The sequence below is a fragment of the Muntiacus reevesi genome, chromosome 2, assembly GCF_963930625.1.
Source record: "Muntiacus reevesi chromosome 2, mMunRee1.1, whole genome shotgun sequence".
NCBI classification, from domain to species: Eukaryota; Metazoa; Chordata; class Mammalia; order Artiodactyla; family Cervidae; genus Muntiacus; species Muntiacus reevesi.
Genome location: NC_089250.1, coordinates 192,869,447 through 192,891,547, shown reverse-complemented (window position 1 = coordinate 192,891,547; position 22,101 = coordinate 192,869,447). Strand labels below are relative to the sequence as shown.

Sequence of the window (22,101 nt, the reverse complement as noted above, 5' to 3'; positions counted from 1 at the left end):
AATCCAGTGACTGGTGTCCTCACAAGAAGAGAGGACCTGAGACACAGACAGAGGGGGCTGTAGAAGAGCTAAAGATTGGAGTGATAAAGTCAAGGATTACCAGGGGCCACCAGGAGCTGGAAGAGGCAAGGAAGCATTCTTCCCAAGAGCCTTGAGAGAGAGCACAGTCCCGAGGACACTGGCTGCTGGCCTCCAGAACTGTGAGACCATCACTTTCTGTTGTTTAAACCCCGCTGGTCGAGGAATACATTATGGCAGCCCTAGGAAGACGGGCTTCGTGCTTGGTCTAGGGCAGTGTCCCTGAGGCCAGGTGATGGAAATGGCAGCGACCTGAGGGAGCCTCTTCATCTGCAGAATAGAAAGTGGTGAGTGGGAGCATGCTCCCACCGGGAGGGGCCATCACACTCAAAGACATTTTGTGTCAATTCCAAAGCAGCTGTGACTAGAAAGACCTTCACTTTTTTTTTTTTCTTTTTTTGATTTACAAATATTTTGAAAAAATGTGACCCATGTAAATTAGAACCTTACTTCTAGGAGTCTGTGCTAAGGAAAAATCAGAAATTCAGATGAAGTTTTACCCAACACCCTCCCCCCCCATCCCACCTCCACCCCCCAGGATGTTTATCCTGACATTACTTATAAAACTGAAAAACTAGAAACAGCTTAAATGTTTAATACGGGAGGGTCTGGTTAGATAAATTACAGTATATCCACAAGATGGATTACTAAGCAGCCATTGTAAATATTCATGAAGTGTTTAATGTTTACAAAGAGCTTTTAATGATGTGGCAGAACGATAGTGATCCTATGATACGTGGAAAAAGAAAACTGTTATAGAATGATACAACAGAATGACAATCATGAAAAAAAAGTGCATAAAAAAAGACAGAGAGGACATATGCCAAAATGTCAGAGTAGGTGGAGAAATATTGGAAGTTTAAAAAAACAAAAAAACTTTTTTATACTTTTGGTACTTTGTAAATGATTAACTATGTACATGGGTAAGTTACTTCTGTAGTCAAGAATAAAGTAAAAACTTTAAAAATACTGTGTACGTGGTTTCCAGTTTTATTGTCTCCAATGGATGACTGCACATCAGCGAAATCTGGAGTTATGCTAACTACTTAGGCCGGTCACGACACACAGACACGTACAAAGAGGTCACACGGGCTGTGCCGGGCTGGCTGTAGCAAATGTACATCAAGTAACACAGGTGGAATTTTTCAGGCTGGTTAAAATACACCACCGAATGACTGGACACGGTTGGGTCAGGCCGCCTCTCCCGCCTGCCACTGATGTTTGCAGAGGTCTGTGTGTTAGGCCGGTGAGTGGCGTCCTGCCGGCACACCATCCAGCCGGCGGGCCCCGGAGGGTGGAGAGTAAGTACGTCTGCTCTGGGTCTGTTCTCATCTTCCCTGGCCTCGGGTTGGAGCTCCCAGCTCTCTGCTACCTCTTCCAAGCACTGGGAGCCCTCCGGCCGGGGTCCCCATCCCCACACACCTGGATCGGACGTGGCCAAGGAAGAACCAAGAGCGGACAGACACAGTCCCGATGTGAGCCGCGCCCAGACACCGGAGGGGAGGGAGCGGGAGACGTGACGACGACCACACACAAGCTCAGTCTTTCCAGATGGGCCCTCTGCGTCTCCACAGACACGTGGGCTGCGTGGAGCCCTCCAGGGCCCAAACCCCTGGGAGAGGAAAGAGAACGGGGGAGACAGGACCGTCTGGGGCAGCCTGACAGCAGAGCTAGGAGAGCAGCTAGGGGAAGCGTCCAGCGTGGCACCGGACTGCTGTAAAGTCACAACTGTACACACCTGGGGATCATGCCCCCTCTCCCAATTCATTCGCATGGTGGGTGAGATACAGCTAGCTAGAAGTGGAGATAATACTTTTTTCAAGGGAGGACCTTTCCTGGTGGTTGGATAAACAGGGAGACAGACTCCTGGGTTCGGCATGCTCTGGGGAGGGCCATGCGACGGTGAGGGACTCCCTATCGCTACACTCTGTACAGGGTGGCTGGGCTCTTGGCGGCGGTCACGGGCTTGCCTTCAACCCCTTCTGCCTTGGAGAGCTCTTGGGCCCCGGTGAAATGGGGGCTCTGAAGACAAGAGGGTGGGAGGGGGTCCCCGTGGCCCTGGGGGCACCCCGCGTGAGGGCTACATGATGCTGCACTGCGCGGCCCCGCAGCAATCCTTGATGAGCGCCAGCCCCGTCTTGGCCACTGTGGGCTTGCTAGGCGGGGGCTCTGCTTTCTTCTCTGCTCGGGAGCCTGCAGGAAGTGGGGGGGCAGGGAGGGGAAACAGGAGAGAAGGAGGGGAAACAGGAGAGAAGGAGAGGTGAGGTGAGGAGAACCCTGACCGTCTGCAGCCGCAGGTCCACCCCAACCCCAGCCAGGCCCCGCCCCAAGGCCACACAGGTGAAGTCTGGGGAGCTGACATGCATTTTATATGGTCCTGGTGACGGTTCCCACCTCCCTGGAGGTCCAGCGGCTTTCAGGCCTTGGCTTCTAGCTACAGCTTTGAGCCCTTCTCCTGTTCTGTTCTCCTCATTGTTGTTATCTACCAAGCCCAGCACCGGGTCTGTCATCCAAGAAGTATCTGACTGAGAAATAAGAAGTCACTTCCATCAGAGGGCTACCTGTCAGTTCTAGAAAATGCTCACGCATTATCGCCTGTCATTCTCCGTTCTTGCTCCTTCTGGAATGCCTCTTAGATGTCAGTTTAACCTTATTATTCTTATTATTCCATGCTTCATAACTTCACTTTCACATTTCCCATCTGTTTGTCTCTTGGTGCTGCATTCTGGGGTAGTTTTCTCAGCTCTGTCTTCCAATTATATGAATCCTCCCTTCAGCTGTGTCTTTGTGTTTAATCCATTGAGTTTTCACTTCAGTGAGAAAAAATTTTTTTTTTCTTTTTTTGCCAGGCAGCTTGTGGAATTTTAGTTCTGCAGTCAGTGACTGAAGCTGGGCCCTTGGCAGTGACAACACAAAGTCCTAGCCCTTGGACCATCGGGGAATTCTTCAGACAGTAATTTTTTAGAAGACTAACTGCTAATTTACCTCTTCTTTTTTTCATAGCATCTTGCTATTTCATTTTGATTATTATTCCTTCTCTTATCTCGTTAGTCATTGTAAACACACACTATCTCTTTTAGATATTGTCTTATTTCTGGAGGACAGACATTATCTTTTGTTGCATCTATGGACTCCTTTCAATGGTGTTTCCATTCTTCATTGGTTTTAAATTTTTTATTGAGAGATCATCTACATGGGAGTTGTTTTTAATCTGTGGGCTGTGTTATGGGAGCTGAGGGGTCTCTGTTGAGCAACTTTACATTTGCTTTGCTGGGGTTCCAGAGATTTCACTGGTTTTAGATTAGTTTTAATTTTTCATCTTGGGATTCCAGCCCATCAATGATGTATATTTGGACCCAACACTTGCATGTACTACAGGCTTGGTGTTTTGATTTCTGGCTGGGATTCTTTTTTCTATTCATAATCTTACACAGAAGACAAGTTTCCTTGCTTGTTTCCTTTTCCACACTGTTAGGTGGTGTTTCTCTAATTTGCCTTTCATGGAAGAGACAGTCTATTGAAGATGCTGGATTTAGGCAAAAACCATGTGCCTTGTGATGTTAGGGGCCTGCAGAAGGACCAGGGCCCTTCTCTTTCTTTATTCCTTCACACAGTACAAATGTGTTTTCGTGGAATGTTATTAATGGATAGTTAGGGAAAAACTGGGTTTGTGGCTTCAGTTGGTAGTGGCAGCTTCTAGGTCTTGTCTTCACAACAAGACTGTCCATCGCTTTTCCTCTGATAACAGTTCATGCCCCTGTGGCTATAGGGGTGGGCATGTAACCCAGATCCAGAAAATCAAAAACTTCCCAGCCCCTTCGTGAGAGTGATGGGCCTAGCAGGTGGGAACGTGATCCAAGAAAGGCTGGTCAGAATCTTACACATTTAGACACCAGTCATTGCCTTGCTTCTGCTAAGTTATGGTCCTGGACTTCTGGCCCCAGGAAGGCCTGTGTAGGAGGAGGAAATGAAGCTAACATGACAAGAGGTGCCAAGTGGATAACCAGAAGAAGAGCAAGGGTGTCCAGTCCCTGAAGCCCTGGCTCCCCCTGCTCTTTCTCCAGCAAATCACCTTTTATTGCCAGGGCCAGTTTGAATCAGGCACCCATTTCTTATAACTCAAAGTGGTCTCACTGGACCAACAAGGAAAGGAGAAGGCAGTTCCTATCCAGCAGGACTGGTTATCACTTTAATATGCTAATGGGTATTGGAAGCCTACAAAGAGTGGTCAAGTGCACAGCATTTCCCAAACTTATTTCACCCAGAACCCTTTTTGCTCTGAGTATCTTGTGAGGCTGGTATTCTGAGAAGCAAACTTCTGCCTTTGTTCCTCCAGCGATTCCAACTCCAACAGAGGCCAGAGTTCCCTGAGCCTTAGTTCCCACCTTCTTGCCTCAGGGGCCACCCAACTCCTTCTATGAAATGCACCAAATCGTATGAGCAAGGATTAGCTACCAGCACTAGCTACACCATTTGCAGGACTCAGTGCAAAATGAAAAGGCAGGGCCTCTTGCTGGAAAATTCTTAAGACTTCCGAGACAGCAATAGTAGGACATGAAAGCAAGCACAGTGCTCCTCTAGGTGTGGGGCCCTGGGCTTCCTCACCCGTGAAGCTGGCCCTGCCTGCTGCCACCCTCTGCTCAAGTCTGAGCTCTAGAAAGCATTTTTGTTGTGTCCCCTTGGCTTCCAGACCTCATTTAAATTTCCCTTTCTCTTGGATGCGGGAGGAGAAGGAATAATGTATGCACTCACTGGCTGAAGATCTGGCTACTTTGTCTAGAGGTTTTAACTTGATTCTCAGAAAATCGGCCATTTCCTTATCTTCTTCTTGCTCCCTGTGAAGATAGATGTGTAAAGACAGGAAAGAACAGTAAGCTAGGAGAGCATCAAGGAACTGATAAAATGAGGCAAGAGTGTGGGATCATGTATCAGACTTTATGGATGGTGCGTGTATGTTGCTGTGTGTTATATGTGGGTGGTACACATATGCTGATGTCTATTGTGTGTGGCTGGTGCATGTGTTATGTGTGGATGGTACACATGTGTTACATGTGGGTGGTACATGTGTGTTATGTTGTGTGTGTGGGTGGTGTGCACATGTTGTTATGTGTGTACAGTGGGTGGGTGTGTGTTGTTTGATGAATCTTCTCTGAAGCAGAAACACATATCAGTGATGGAGTAAATGCCCACGCCCGCTGGTGTGAGGCCCTAGGGCAGAGGCCGGGGTGTTACAGGACCCAGCCTCCTTGCCAGAGATTTAGTGAGCTGGGCAATCCCTCTCCTGATCCTGCACCTTTAAGTTACCCTAGACAAAGAATGTGGCAGGTCTCAGAAGGCAAGCCGTCTCAGCTCTCCCAAGGGTCACCATAAGCAAAGCCAATGGTCCGAGCCTGGCTGAACTGGGCAAATTGCATCCTAGCAGCCTTGGAGGACTCGGGAGGTCACAGAGAATTAAAGGGAAGTTGTCCTCTGGTGTGGAAGGGGCCCTTTGAGCCTCTCCCCTGTGGATGTCTCTCAAGGCTTTGCTCCAGCACAAAAAAATTCGAGAATCAACACTGGCATCTTTCGTGCCCTCTGGTCCCCTGCAGAGGCTTCAGGTGCACTGCGGCTCCAGGGCCCCTGGTTGACCAGATCAACGGAGCAGGGGCATCTGCAAATAGGAGACCCTGAAGGCTAGGGAGGGGCATCAGAGGCCCCCAGGAGACAGGAAGGAAGAGAACAGAGCTGGGAAGTGGGGAGGGTGGGTGAGGAAGCAGGTTAGGACAGAGGGCAGAGTTTCTGTAGAAACGAATAGAAGTTTCTGGAAAAGGTGCCTTGACGAGTTGGGAGAAAATTCAGTAAAAAGAAGGTGTAGGAAGCGCTTCCATGTGCTCTGTGATGTAATTCTTCCCTGGCCACCTCAGATGACATTCACTTAAGATCCATAGGCCTTTACAAAACTTTTTGGAGCTCGATTTAAGTTTCTCTTGAATAGGCCGTGGGGCCTCAGGCCAGAAGGATTCATCAGGATCTAGTGTTTGGGGAGCATTTGGCCAGGCCATGCCCGTTGCAAAGCTGTGAGTCTGGGAGCAGATGACAGGCTTTGGAAGGAAGCTGAGCTGGATTCTAACAGCCCCAGCCCCGCGCCCAGGGGACACACTGCCCACTTACCTTAACCGCTCGACCTCTGCGTCGTCCACCAGGAAGTCTCTCTTCTGCACCAGTTTGTGGATCTTCTGGATGAGCTCATCTTCCCTCTGCTTCTGCAACTTGGTTTTTTCTTTTTCTGGGAAGAAGAACACATTAGCAGAGACAGTTTGAGTGTAACTGAGTCTGAGGGGCCAGGGTTGGAATCCTGGCTTGACCATTTAACTTGCTGGATGAACCTGGAAAGGCAACTGGATTGGTTCAAGCTTCTGTTTCCTCCTCTGGAAACTACACAGCAAGGCTTGAATGTGAGAACGTGGGGATCTTAGTAAATGACTTGGCACAGAGCTGGCCCGTGGTGGATGCGTGCTAAATGATATTGATGCTGCAAGGGGGCCCTGAAGAAGGCCGAGGGGAGAAGGACACAGGTCGGGTGCAGGAGGTGACTATTCTAAAGTGAGGCTTACCCAACCCGTCAGAAGAAAAGCACCCACACTTTCCCAACCTTTTCCAAATACCAAGGGCTAGAGCATCATAGCAGAGACAAAACAACGAGGGGTGGACATGAAGACTGATACAACCAGAATGGCAGAAACCTAACCCTGCATTGGCTCCCTCTGCTCAGACCCCTTTAGAAAATAAAACTCATGGGGCAGCTTGTCCCTCTGCCAGTTCAAACAAACTGTCACTGACTATTTCCTCTAGATCTGGAGGCAGAACCAGAGACAAAGCAAAAATAATATTTAGGTCAGAGAGAAAATTGGTTTCTTTCACTAATCAGAGGGGAGCAAGGAATTGGGAGCTAGCAGCCCCTGTATTCCTGCTCATCCTTGCTGTGCTGATGATGGTAATGGGTCCCGAAGTCTGATTCTGCAAATCACTCATCAGCATCACAGAGCATCCTTGCCTTCTGCAGGTGGATTAACCACAGCGCCCTTGGACTCAGGGAGTGGTGTCACTGTCCTTTCCGAGTTACCAGCAGCAGCCCTCCAACACTCCCCTGTCCTCTGCCAGGCCCCAGATCTTACACCAGAGTCACATGGCTACGGGTAGAGGCCCCAGGAACTCACTCACCTTCCCCCTCAAGGTATCCATCCCCACTATCTCTTGCCTGTTCAGGCATCTCCCAGCTTCCCCAGATACTCAGCTGCAGCCCTCTGCTCAGGGCCCTCAGCCCCATCATAAACCCACAGGAGAGGCCACCTACTCAAAGGGGTCTGTCTCACCTTGCAAACCAGTTACTGACCCAGGCCTCCATACCACCAGCCAGTGCTGCTCACCTGCTTGTGTGTATGGCATGCCCTGCTGGCCAGCATCTCTCACCTGCCTCCAGGTACTACCTACCTGCCTTAAGCCCCACCCACCTACCTGCAGACTCCACCCACCTACCTGTAGGAATCATCCATTTACCTGCTGGTATCACTCACCTGCCTGCAAGCATCACCCATCTGCTTCCAGGCACCACTCACCTATCTACTGGTACTTTTGTGCCACTCAGCCATCTATTACTACTTTTGTTTCCCAGCATCACCCACCCACTTGCCAACTTTATTCCCTGCGGGCATCACACATCTGATTCCTAGTATCTTCAGGGGCTTGCCGAAGTGGCCCTCCAACTTGCTTCTCATCTCTTCCAGCACACCTCCTTAGCCCAGGCCACCATCATCTCTCCCTGGACCATGCCAGGACCTGCTAACTGTAGACTAAGTTGGTCTGTAGACCTTATCACAACTGGGAGACCTCACCATAAAATCACAATCCTGGCTTGATGTCCCACCTCCTCCTCTTCTTGGCGGTGTGACTCTAGGCACATTCCTCAACCTCTCTGAGCATCCAGTCTCTCAATAGAAACAGTCATAAAGTTGTTGCAAGTTTTAAGAGAGAGAAGTCAAAACACTAGGCTCCCTGCCTGGTACACAGTTAGGGTTCATGAACAGTCAGCTACTATTATCATAGGCTCTTATTTTACATGATCACTTTTGCTTTCATGATTAAAGGCTCGCTAGATTACATATTTACCGAACCAGGTACAAAAGAAATACTTAATGAAGGAAAAGCAAGTCTCATGGCATAAGAAGCAGGCAAAAGTAAGTGCTTAATAAATGGCAACAATTATCATCATATTTGTATTACCATGTATTACATTTTCATTTAATCTGGGTTTATCAACCTTGGCACTGCTGACATTTGAGGCTGGACCATTCTCTGTCATGGCCGGAGCACTGTAGGACGTTGAGTGGCATCCCTGACCTCCGCCCACTAGATGCCAGGAGAGCCCCCTCTCCTAGTGGTGACCACCAAGTGGGTCTCCTGACAAGGCCAGTGTCCTCTGTGGGGCAAATCACCCTGGCTGATGGCTGATAATTACTAAATTCTTTCCAACAACTCTATGAGGGAGGCACAATTTTTATTCTGGTTTTTTTTTTTTTTTTTGAGACACTATTTTTATGTCCAAGGGGAGGGTACCATGGCCTCCAAAGCCAAGTCTAAGCATTCCCAGCCCAGAGGGGCTGGTGGCGGCAGGGGAGGTGGGTGAGACATCTTAGCTTGTCCCTGAGAAGCCCTGAGGGTGTGGAGGGCCCCAGCTGTTCTCTCTCATCATGTGTGTGTGAAGTCACTCAGTCGTGATAGACTCTTTGCCACCCCATGGACTGTAGCCCGCCAGGTTCCCCTGTCCATAGGACTCTCCAGGCAAGAATACTGGAATGGGTTGCCATTTCCCTCTCCAGGGGATCTTCCTGACCCAGGAATCGAACTCGAGTCTCTTAGGTCTCTTGCATTGGCAGGCGGGTTCTTTACCACTAGCGCCATCTCCCTGGTAGTTCAGACAGCGAAGACTCTGCCTGCAATGCAGTTCGATCTCTGGGTCCAGAAGATTCCCTGGGGGAGGGAATGGCAACCCACTCTAGTATTCTTGCCTGGAGAATCCCTGGGACAGAGGAACTGGGCAGGCTACAGTCCATGGGGTCACAAAGAGTCAGATGTGATTGAGTGGCTTTGTCTTATCATAAAGAGCTGAATTATTTTCTGACCCTGGCAGGAGAAGCAAGATTTTCTTGGCCTTTCAGTCCTCTCTTTACTTATTATTTTTATTGCCGTATGACTGGGCACATTGGGTTGTTTTCTCCTAAACCCACCTAAGTCCATCTAGAAACCTGGCACTGGTCCAAGGAATACACAGAAATGCTCTTAACAACAAGGAGTCAGAGGACACAGTGGGGAGAGGTGAACAGCAAGGCAGGAGAGGAAAGGGAACTTTAACATCTGCATTTCTTCAGGGAAGTGACTGGGAAGATGCCGTTTCCTAGGAGAATCAGTGGAGGTTGGGGGGAGGACCTGGGCTCTTTTGCTAAGTGACCCATTGACCTTATGTGTTTCTCTGCAGGACTGCCGACGGCATTTTAAGCAGAAAACATCCTTCAGCGGGGACTGTCCCTTCCATGAAGGTTTAGCATTCCTGGTTTCTGCCCATTGAGTGTCAGTACTGATCTCATTATTATTTAAACTTTTTTTGAATGAATTTTGGTATTCTAAATATTACATGAAAATATGATTGCTGAATTTCTCATGTTTCAGCTGAGCACCTTTTTCTTCTCACTCTAATCCCAGTCCTGGTCAGTGAAGCAGCCCAGGTTTTGTGTCCACCAAAGACCCCCAGCTTCCACACATTTCCCACCCATGCTCTAGAGGCTGCCATGGCCCCCGGTGAAGCCCCTCTGGGCTGGGGAGGCCTTGGCTGGCCACACCCTCGTGTCTCCTTTGCCCCAGGGCCATCCATGTGTCCTGCCGAGCTAAGACTGGGCTCTGGGAATTCTCCCTCTCAAAAGAGAAACAACCCATGCTGGGCCCATCATAGCCCCCTGGGAAGTTGAAAATTGGGATATAGAGTCGGGCTCTTGGGTGGAAAAATCATGGAAGGGAGATGAAGTTGTAACTGAGCAGGACCCTCTGGGGCCTTCTTGGGACAGACACCCCTCTCCCACACCGCCCACATCCTCTGCTTCAGCTCCTATCTGAAGTCCCCTAGATAACAGTATCTGATGCACATTTCCTGAGTTGTTTTACAGAGGCTAAAACCCCCCACCAAATGGGACATGTTAACTACTTGATGGACATGAGCCTGTAGCCCCCAGGCCTCCTGGAGCCTAAAGATTGACAGTGTTAACCCCTGGGACACTGCCCTGTGACCTCAGCATCAGCCAATCAGAGAACTGTGCACGAGCCAATCACAGACCCTGGGATGCCCCTCCCTCACCTGGGCTTCAGGAATGCTTTGCTGAAACCCATGGAGGAGCGCTGGTATTCTGAGCACCAGCTGTCCTGGGCTCCTTGCTTGTCCCTGCAATAAACACTGCCCTTCCCTTCCCCACCACCAGGTGTCAGCAGGCGGGCTTCACGGCACAGGGGCAAGTGGACCCATGTGTGGTTTGGTAACAGTGGCCTTGCTTGGCTCATGCGCTAGAGGGAAGAGGGAAAGAGCTCCAAAATGGACAGTGAGAGAGAGCAGGGGCCAAGAATATTCCACAGCTTTCCTGATTCTGGTTCCGAACCCTCGTGAGGTTGGGCTGAGCTCTCTGCCTGTATTAGGATAAACAGTACTCCTGTTGTTCAGTCGTATCCGAGTCTTTGCAACCCCATGGACTGCAGCATGCCAGGCCTCTCTGTCCCTCACCATCTCCCAAAGTTTGCCCAAGTTCATTGCATCAGTGATGCCGTCCAGCCGTCTCATCCTCTGAAGCCCTCTTCTCCTTTTGGCCACCCCTAATTTTATCTGGAAATACCCCACTTGGGAATAGGGTTTTTGTGGATGTAATTAGTTAAGATGAGGTCATACTCATTCAGATGAGCCCTTAATCCAATAATTAGTATTCTTATCAGAGGAGATGAGGACTTTCCTGGTGGGCCAGTGGCTAAGACTCTGCCCTCCCAGTGCAGTGCAGGGGGCCCAGGTTTGATCCCTGGTTGGGGAAGTAGTTCCCACATGCCAGAACAAAGGTGGGAGATCCTGCGTGCTACAACTAAGACCTGGTGCAGCCAAAACAAATATATATATATATATATATTTTTTTTAATATTATTTTATTTTATATTATATATTTATTTTATATATTATTTCTTTTAGAAAAAGAAGAGGAGATGACACAGAGATACACAAAGAGAGGAGGGCCACGACAGAGGCAGACACTAGAATAAGGCAGCTACAAGCCAAGAAGCCAGGATTGATGGAAACCCCATCAGAAGCTGGAAGACGTAAAGAGGGATTTTCTTCTCTAGGCTCCGGTGGCGGGAGCATGGTCCTAAAGTTCTATTATTTCGCAGTAAACAGGAAGGGTTAATTATGACTCCCTGCTGAATCTGTTCCTATCTCTTTAACCCTTGTTTGCCTCTTTTTTTTATTATAAGCATACATAATGGCTTGCCTCAGGAAACCCTGCTGCCTCTGCCGAACTGTTAAACTAAAATAACCCTGTCCACCTGTAGATGGCAGAAAGAAGGAAAGAAATTAACACACCCCACCCTGCCTGAGGTTTGCCATTCGAAGAGATAGTTGCAGGAATTAAATGGTTTTTTTGTTTCCTCACCTCCTCCCATCTCTGATCAATGAAAGAACCTGACTCCAGACCCTGCTCAATGGTTATTTTGAGACGCTAGCCTGCCACCTTCTCTGTCAGCCGGCTCCCGAATAAAGTCCCTTACCTGTCTTAACACCTCGTCTCAGATTTATGGGCCTATCGTGCGACAAGTAGAGTGAACTTGGACTCCATGTCACCATAACAATCGATTTTAGAACATTTTAATTGCCTCGAGAAGAAGCCCCACAGCCAGAGCTGTCACTTCCCCTTTTCTTAAAATTCTATTTATTTATTATCATTATTTATTTTGGGGGGCTGTGCCACACAGCATGTGGGATCTTAGTTCTTCAACCAGAGATCAAACTCACACCCCCTGCATTGGATGCCAGGAGTCTTAATCACTAGACCAGCAAGTCCTGTCACCCCCTTTCAATTAGGGCTGGCTACTCACTTGTGTCCTCCCTGGGCCTGCCGAATACCTGGCACCTACTGAAAGTGGTATTCACTCAGCCACGGCCGACTCTTTGTGACCCCATAAACTGCAGCCCGCCAGGCTCCTCTGTCCATGGGATTCTCCAGGCAAGAATACCGGAGTGGGTTGCCATTCCCTTCTCCAGGGAATCTCACACTGTAGGCAGATTCTCTACCATCGGAGCTACCAGGGAAGCCCTAGTAGTTACTCATTAAAGCAACTAGTAGTTGCTCATTAAAGCAATGATGCCAGAAGAGTCTATAATCATTGCACACACTCCTCTTAGAATAAGGTATGTTTGCTATCTTATATCTCAGGGCACATCCACAACAACCGTGTACATGCCTCATGGTTTGTTTCATTTTGCAGACAAGGAATTTAAAGCTCAGGAAATCAAGGTGCTCAATGAAGGTCATTTAGCTGGCAATCCTGGCTTCAAACCCAGATCTCTGGGTTTTAAAGTGTTTCTCAGGGGGCAATTTCCCACCTCCCTAGCCAGGGGATATCTGGCAACATCTGCAGAGATTTTTAGAGACTTTACAGCATTATAAAATCCAAAAATTATTAAATCAAAGTGTGAGTTGGGGATTGTCTGTATGTTGAGAAGTATAAGTGCCCCCAGAGGTATCTAACTCAGCTTGGATGGGCAAGGAAGGCGTTCTTTGGGAAACGGGTCAAAGAAGCTATGACCTGAAGGATGAGAAGGATGTGTTAGGTTAACGACAAGCTGTGTTGTGCTTAGGCACCCAGTCCTGTCCAACTCTTTGCGGCCCCATGGATTGTAGCCCACCAGCCCCCTTTATCCATGGGGATTCTCCAGGCAAGAATACAGGAGTGGGGTTGCCATGCCCTCCTCCAGGGGATCTTCCCAACCCAGGGATCAAACCCAGGTCTCTCACACTGCAGGCAGATTGAGCCACCAGGAAACTCAGGTTAATGATAACAACAACAACAACAATAATAATAATAATACGTGCGTGCTAAGTTGCTTCAGTTGTGTCTGGCTCTTGTGCAACCCTATGGACTGCAGCCTGCCAGGTTCCTCTGTCCATGGGATTCTCCAGGCAAAAATACTCTAGTGGGTGGCTGTGCCCTCCTCCAGGGGACCTTCCCGACCCAGGGATCGAACCTGCATCTCTTGAGTCTTCTGCATTGGCAGGCAGGTTCTTTACCATTAGCGCCACCTGGGAAGCCCAATAACAACAGCGCTAATTTGTTAAGCACTTAAATAGGATGTTGTTGTTGCTTAGTTGCTAAGTCATGTCTGATTCTTTGAGACCTCGTGGACTGTAGCCTGCTAGGTCCTCTGTCAGTGGGATTTTCTAGGCAGGAATATTGGAGTGGGTTGCCATTTCCTTCTCCAGGGGATCTTCCTGACCCATGGATCGAACCCAAGTCTTCTACTTGCAGGCAGATTCTTTACCACTGAGCTACCTTAGACACCTACTAAGCACTTTACATGTTTTGTCCCCTTCGTCAATCTCAAAACAAGCCTCTGAGACAGACAGTATGATTGTCCCAGATTATAGATGAAGAAACTGAATTGTAGTGAAATAACTTGCCCAAGGACACATGATTAATAAATGACAGATGTAGGTTTGACTCCAAAATCAGAGCTTGTAACCACCATACTCTACCTATTCCCAAACAGGATAATAAGAGATAATAAGAGTAATCATTGCTAATATTTGCTGGACTCTTTGGACCAGCCATCAAGCTAAGCACGTGGTTTGCATTGCTTCATTCATCACAATAACATTTACACCCAATGAATTAGGTACTATTACTATTCCTACCCCATTTTCAGAGGAGGAGAGATTGAATCTCAGAGAGGTAACATGACTTGCCCAAGGTCAAGGAGATGGGCAGAATTAGGACTTGAACAAAGTCAGCCTCATGCAGAGTTGGTTGAATCACACGATCTGGAAGTTGGAAAGTTGCAAGAATGAGGCTGCGCTAGGGTCTTCCAGACAGGGACTCTGAGCAGCTGTCTGGCGGAGGTGGGGTGCCCATGGTTACCTGGGATGGCGACCAAGTTCTGCAGCTCCTGCTTCAAGTCCATGATGTCATTGCAGAGTTGGATGTCATCCATCCTGGGGAGAGAGGACACCGCACGACCACAGGTTACATCGACAGAACATTCTACATCCTGAGCACCACCCCAGCTTCAAACAAAGAGGACGGGTGGTAGGGTTTTGTCCTCTGTAAAGATCACACAGGCTCTTTACAAGTTTTCCATCAAAATAACCAGACAAAAACTGCCCATTCTCCCACAACTCAGGAATGATCACAGTTAATAACACCTTGATAGAGTTTCTTCCAGTCTTTGTGTGCCTGGTTTTTGTTGGCTTACATGAGCGACTTCATGTCATAGGGTCAGTGTTTTCCTTTTTCACCTATGTGAAAAGCTTTTAAACATCACGGAAATTAATGGCACAGACAGAAAATCTTCCCCTATCCTTTGGAGAAAACCATCGTCAAGGGTTTCTTACCTATCCCTCTAGATTAAAAAAAATGTTTACCAAATACAACATCATTCATGTACAAAAACATTTTGCAATTAGCTTTTTTGTCTTGAGCATATTACTGTGTCAGGACATGCATTTCTCCTCACGTTTTTTCTCCTCATTTTTAATGACTGTATGGTATTCTGATACATTGATAAACAGTGATTTATTTAAGCATTGTCCCCCATTCATAGACATTAGACTTATTTCCAGATATATTCTAGGATAGATTACTAGAAATAAAGGAATTCCTAGCAAATTAATTCCTAGAAATCCAGTTGGAGGGTTAAGTGACATGAACTCTTGCATTTTGATAGGAATTTCCAAATTGTCCTCCAAAGGGACTGTGCATGATAGTCCCAGCAACAGTGTAAAAAGAAGATCACCCCTATAACCTCAGCAATTGGGCTGCACACACAATTTTGCATTATGTGGTCTAATTTCATGTGTGTGTATTGCAATATTAGCTCATCTCACTGTGAATGATGTTTGTAACAGCTATCTGGAATTCTACCAAGTAGATTTATCAGGGTGGTTTTAATTATGCCCTTAATCTTGATTATTTAGATTATTTTTCAGGTTGCTTGTATTTTAGCCACTGTAGGATTCACCTAAGGCTTTTCTTTCATGTTGGATTGTTTGGGGTGGGAGCTACTGATCCTCAGAAGTAGAACCACTGAATCCAAAGGGCATGACATGTCTGTGACCCGAGACATATTTTCAAGTAGCTTCCCCATTGGGCGTGTTGTGTGCCTTCATTCTGCATGTCTTTATTGAGCATTTACTGTGTTCGCCACTGTCATAGGCTTCAGGGATGTACCAGCCTCCCCTGCCCTCATTACTGAAATTTAATCTGGGGAGACAGAGGGTAAACACAAATACAATAAAACATCAGATGCACCAAAGAAGAGTAAAGCAGGTGGAGGGATGGAGTGGACCGGTTTGGCCACATCCACTTTCTGTCCCAGGAAGAGATAGAGAGAAGCATGAATATTCTCAAAGGGTTCATCTGAGTCTACACAGCAAGCGTAGGTGGGGCCAGAAGTAGAGATCGACTGGTCCGAGTTCACCGATCTTTCTGCTTCCTTCTGGGGTGTCTTTGTCAAGAACTTGATCTCCATTCAGAAGTGGCATCCACAGACCAGCTTGAGGCCCCCTGCCCTTCGCTGGCCAAGAATGGCCCAAATGACCCATTCCAACCGCACCATCCCAGCTTTCAGGAAAAGTGGCAGGAATGTCTCTCTTCAGCCTCCATCTCCTGCTCCTGTTGCCAGAGCCACTCCAAGCGATTGTCAAATCCTGCCCTGGAATGTCCTAGCAAGTGGCAGCAGCCACGAATGAGCATGGGGGCTTCGCTAGAAGGGTACAAGCTGTTCCCCTGGGTTCCTATCCGCGATGTTCCAACCAGAGGTGCTCCAGAATCCTTCTCTACACGGAGCGTGGAGATCGGGCTACATCAGTGGTTTTTTTTTTCCTTAGGGGAACAGTTCATAGGTATTTATTGTGTATTAAGGGGCGAGGGCAGCATAGCCATCTGACAGTGGATTCTGATGACAATTCTCTGTTCCTTGTCTGTGGCAATAAGCCCAGGTATGACATTTTTTTTTTTGTCTTTGAAGTCTGAATGTGATCTGATCAGATTTTTGTTTGATCAATTTATCTTAATTGGAGGATAATTACTTTAATATATTGTGATGGTCTTTGCCATATATCAACATGAATTTGCCGCAGGATTACACGTGTCCCCCCATCTTCAACCAGCCCTCCCATCTCCCTCCCCACCATCCCCCTGGGTTGTCCCAGAGCACTGGCTTTGCATGCCGGGCTTCATGCATTGAACTCGCACTGGTCATCTATACTGGTCATTTTACATACAGTAATATACACATTTCAATGCTATCCTCTCAAGTCATCCCACCCTTGCCTTCTCCCACTGCATCCGAAAGTCTGTCCTTTACATCTGTGCTTTCTTTGCTGCCCTGCACATAGGGTCATTGGTACCGTCTTTCTAAATTCCATACATATGCGCTAATATGCAGTATTTGTCTTTCTCTTTCTGACTTCCCTTTAATAGGCTCCAGGTTCATCCACCTCACTAGAACTGACTCAAATGTGTTCCTTTTTATAACTGAGCAATACGCCATTGTGTATATCAATGGTTCTCAATGGGGACGATTTTGGTCTCCAGGGGCATCTGGCAATGTCTGGGGATTCATTTGCTGTTATCACTGGATGCGCGTGGAGACTGCTACTGGCATCTAGCGGGTAGAAGCCAGGGATGTTGTGAAACATCCCACAATGCACAGGGCTGCCTCGGTAGGGAATTACCTGGTTCAAAATGCCAAGCGTGAAGTTGAGAAATCTTGGGTTGTAACCACAGAATTGACATAGGTATCTGATGGACAATTTTTGAAAGATGAGAGAAGGAAAGATGGTGAAAGGAACAAAACAGCGACAGGTAATGATAGAAGCAGGGTTTCCCTGGTGGCTCAGCCATAATAAAGAACCCGCCTGTGATTGTAGGAGATGCAGATTCGATCCCTGGGTCAGGAAGATCCCCTAGAGAAGGAAAACGCAATCTGCTCCAGTATTCCTTTATTTTTTATTGGAGAATAATTGCTTTACAGAATTTTGTTTTCTGTCAAACCTCAACAAGTATCAGCCATAGGTATACATATATCTCTTCCCTTTTGAACCTCCCTCCTAACTCCCTCCCCATCCCACCCCTCTAGGTTGATACAGAGTCCCTGTTTGAGTTTCCTGAGCCAGACAGAAAATTCCTGTTGGCTATCTATTTTACATATGATAATGTACGTTTCCATGTTACTCTTCCCATACATCTCACCCTCTCCTCCCCTCTCCCCATGTCCATAAGTCTATTCTTTATGTCTGTTTCTCCACTGCTGCCCTGTAAATAAATTCTTCAGTACCATTTTTCTAGATTTCGTATATATGCGTTAGAATACGATATTTATCCTTCTCTTTCTGACTCACTTCACTCTGTATAATAGGTTCTAGGTTCACTCACCTCATCAGAACTGACTCAAATGCTTTCCTTTTTATGGCTGAGTAATATTCCATTGTGTATATGTACCACTACTTCTCTATCCATTCATCTGTCGATGGGCATCTAGGTTGCTTCCATGTTCTAGCTATTGTAAATAGCGCTGCAACGAACAATGGGATACAGGTGTATTTTTCAACCCTGATTGTCTCAGGGTATATGCCTAGAAGTGGGATTGCTGGGTCATATTGTGGTTTTATTCCTAGTTTTTTAAGGAATCTCCATACCACCTTCCACAGTAGCTGTATCAGTTTACATTCCCACAAATAATGCAAGAGCATTCCCTTTTCTCCACACCCTCTCCAGAATTTATTGTTTGTAGACTTTTTGATGATGGTCATTCTGACCAGTGTCAGTGATATCTCATTGTGGTTTGGATTTGTATTTCTCTAATGAGAGATGTTGAGCATCTTTTCATTTGTTTGTTAGCCATCTGCTTCAGTATTCTTGCCTGGGAAATCCCACGGACAAAGGAACCTACAGTCCATGGGGTTGCAAAAGAGTCGGACATGACTTAGCCATTAGTAACAACAATGTCAGAAGCAAGAGTATTAGCACCAGACATCTCTAGCTCAAAGGGGCTGAGTGCCAGAGGCTTTTCTCACTTTCCTCATCTTTGAAATTGAATTATAATGGTATAGCTGTCCAGGATTACTATGCAGGTCAGGCATCGAGCATGTGCCTGGGATGTACATAGCACAATGCTCAGTAAATGGTATCTGTCACTATTAATAGCTGTTAGAAAGAGGCAGGAGGGAAAAGAAAGAGAAAATGATGCTGGACAAGCAGTTATTTGGCAAATGGAGCCCACATCCTCAAACTTCTTGAAAAACAAACCTATTTTGATTATATTCCTCTCTATTAAAAATTTTAAAATAAAATTTTTGTTGATGTTTGACAGAAAACAACAAAATTCTGTTAAGCAAGTATCCTTCAATTAAAAAAATAAATAAAGTTGGAAAAAAAAAGAAGAGGAGGAAAGTATTTTTTAAAATAGAATTCTTATTTGGTTTTTGGGCAGAGTCCTAATAACTGCAGAAATTTTGAAAAATATAAACAAGGACAAATAAGGAAACTAAAATTACACATAACCTTGATCCATGTGCACCCAGAAGCCACTGTTCCATCCTGAGTGTTGCGGTGGACTTCACGCTAGTCTTTTGCCTTCATGTAACTCAGATCTGGGGGATTTGCCCTGGTGGGGGGGGGTGGACCTTCACCCTTTATCCATCTAGAACCTGGACTTAGCATGGTTTTGAGTCCTCCTGAGTCTATCTAAATCCCTGACATGTTAACAAACAAGGTGAAATTCTTGGGAAGCTCTCACAGGCAGGCAGACATGCATCAGAACCCCGTGAAGAAGAAGGAAATGGCAACCTACTCCAGTATTCTTGCCTGGAGAATCCCATGGGCAGAGGAGCCTGGCGGGCTACAGTCCATGGGGTCACAGAGAGTTGGACACGACTGAGCGACAAAGCACAGCACAGTATCTCTTCACACAATTCATTTCCAAGCGTCACACAAGAGACCGCTCCTGGGCCCTAGAAGGGGTCCCTCTTCCTAAAACAATGTGAGTCTTGAATGCTAACCCTTCATACTCCTGAAGCTGCTACAGCCACTGCGGTGAGGGTGGCACAGATGTTCGGATTACTTGTAGCTGAAGACACTATCACCAATACATGTATGTGGACATGTGCATTTTTAATTAAAGTAGGACCAAAATAAACATGCATATACCCATGCTCATTGTGGGCATTACATCAAGTTGATTATCCAACGTCAAATAACATTATTCAAAATACATTTAACTAGTTCATGCAAAGCACTTTTGAAGCTTGGCTGGAACTTCAAACAAGCCCCATTAGTTCAGTTCTCTGCATGCATAGTGCTGAACCCTGGAAATGGAACTCTGCTGCCAACAGCTCGTTCTAGAGAGAGATGTCATTTCTGAGAACCTGACTGATGGAGGAAGGAAAAGAAAGTCAGCCCATGTCATCACGTGTCTCAACCTTTCAAGCTGGGATGATGGAGAAAATTGGTCATTTTACCAGCTCTGGGCGTGGAGAGGTGAATAGGCTCTGTCAGAATAATAATGCTGCTGCTTTACAAAATCTCTCTGCAAATGACATGGTCTGGAGCCTAATGGAAACCCAGCAGAGACCAACATGTGAAGGCAGAGGCAGCCTGACAGAGGAAAGGGTTGACTTTTTAAGGGAGTATTTACTTGGCTTCTTCCTTGGGCTTCCGTAGTGGCTCAGATGGTAAAGAATCTGCCTACAATACAGGAGACCTGGGTTCGATCCCTGTGTCAGGAAGATCCCCTGGAGAAGGCTATCTGCTCCAGTATTCTTTCCTGAATCCCATGGACAGAGAAACCCGGCAGGCCACAGTTCATGGAATCGCCAAGAGTCAGACACGAGTGAGCAACTAACACAACACTCTGCAAGCTGTGGATGCAGTGGACAACTTGGGATGGGTAAGAAGAAATAATATCTGGGACGTGGAGCCCTACCATTAACCTCCTCCAGGACTAAAGGGAAAACTCTGGTTTTTCATACACGCTACACTGGCGACTCCAAATGCATGGGTTTTCTCACACAAGGCACTTCTTCAATTCTTGGTGGACACCAACCAGGTGTCCCATCATTGAACTCAATCTGATATTCACTACCTGGAGTGAGCCGAGACCTCACAGATCAAGGGCTCAGTCCCGTCAGACTCAGAGACCAACTGCAATTTGGACCACTTCAACTTCTGACCAACTGGCTATGAATTGGGGGCTCCCATGATCCCCTTCCCTGGGTTCTATAATTTGCCAGAACCATTCAAAACTCAGAATTACATGTACATACATTTGCTAGCTTATTATAAATGATATTTTAAAAGGTACGGATGAACAGCCAGAAGAAGAGGTACACAGGGTAAGGTATGGGGAAGAGGGTGGGAGTTCCAGGCCCTCCCCAGGGCAGGCCACTCTCCCATCAACTCCATGTGTTCACCAACCTGGAGGCCCTCTAAACATCACAAGAGGTTTTATGAGGCTTTATCATGGAGGCATGATCAATTATTAACAATCAATGATTGTGAAGATCAGGCTCCACAATCTCCCCAGAGAATTCAGGGGTTGTGCCGCAAGTTACAAGCCTCTAAGCAAGCCTTGGTCTTTCTGTGGAACAGCTCCCAGCCCAAAGCCACTGAGGCATCTCATCAGCATGAGAAATGACACTCATTACTCAGGAAAATTCCCAGGATCTAAGAAGCTCCTGTGTCAAGGAACAAATGCTCCCCAAAAGATGCTCCCAGCATCCCTGTCACTCAGGAAGTAACTAGCATTTCAGGAGCTCTGTCAGGAACTTGGCGCAAAGACCAGGATATGGAAAAGGAATTAAAGAACCTCTTGATAAAGGTAAGGAGAGTGAAAAAGCTGGCTTGAAACTCAACATTCAAAAAACTAAGATCATGGCATCCAGTCTCATCACTTGGGCTAATAGACAGGGAAACAATGGAAATAGTGACAGACTTTTTATTTTCTTGGGCTCCAAAATCACTGTGGATGGTGACTGCAGCCATGAAATTAAAAGACGCTTGTTCCTTGGAAGAAAAGCTATGACCAACCCAGACAGCATATTAAAAAGGAGAGACATTACTTTGTCAACAAAGGCCTGTATAGTCAAAACTATGGTTTTTCCAGTAGTCATGTACGGATGTGAGAGCTGGACCATAAATAAGGCCGAGTGCTGAAGAATTGATGCTTTCGATCTGTGGTGCTGGAGAAGACTCTTGAGAGTCTCTTGAACTGCAAGGAGATCAAACTGGTCAGTCCTAAAGGAAATCAACCCTGAATATTCATTGGAAGGACTGATACTGAAGCTGAAGCTCCAATACTTTGGCCACCTGATGCAAAGAACTGACTCAGTTGAAAACACCCTGATGCTGGGAAAGATTGAAGGCAGGAGGAGAAGGGGGCGACAGAGGACGAGATGGTTGGATGGCATCATTGACTCAATGCACACGAATGCGAGTAAACCTCAGGAGAGAGTGAGGACAGGGAAGCCTGGCATGCTGCGGTTCATGGGGTCACAAAGAGTCAGACACGACTTAGCGACTGCACAACAACACCACCGCCACCAGATATATTGCTTATTAAACCATAATGACTCTGGGCAAATCATTCATCTCCCCACAATTCTGCTTCCTCACATAGAGGATGAGAGGCTTCAAATGTGAAACAGAGTACCTCCTGCCACATCAGTAAAGAAGGGTGTCACGGTCACCAGCTAT

The 22,101-nt window shown here is 46.9% G+C and overlaps 2 protein-coding genes across 3 annotated transcripts in view; one reads left to right on the top strand and one right to left on the bottom strand.

Annotated features, from left to right (window-relative positions):
* Positions 1-11,811, top strand: part of MARF1 (meiosis regulator and mRNA stability factor 1) — a 66,812-nt gene extending 55,001 nt beyond the window's left edge. The window contains exon 27 of the mRNA XM_065924389.1: positions 11,327-11,811. Coding sequence (XP_065780461.1) covers positions 11,327-11,397 — 71 coding nt within the window. The 3' untranslated portion in view covers positions 11,398-11,811. The remainder of the gene's footprint in view (positions 1-11,326) is intronic.
* Positions 1-22,101, bottom strand: part of BMERB1 (bMERB domain containing 1) — a 146,158-nt gene that overhangs the window by 4,874 nt on the left and 119,183 nt on the right. Inside the window, exons 3-6 of one of the 2 annotated variants that reach the window (XM_065924396.1) lie at positions 14,269-14,342; positions 6,229-6,343; positions 4,831-4,913; positions 737-2,271 (exon numbers count right to left, since the gene is read on the bottom strand). In XM_065924396.1, coding sequence (XP_065780468.1) covers positions 2,159-2,271; positions 4,831-4,913; positions 6,229-6,343; positions 14,269-14,342 — 385 coding nt within the window. In that variant the 3' untranslated portion in view covers positions 737-2,158. Of the gene's footprint in view, positions 1-736; positions 2,272-4,830; positions 4,914-6,228; positions 6,344-14,268; positions 14,343-22,101 lie in introns of those variants that run through there. The other variant, XM_065924397.1, reaches the window with a different exon arrangement.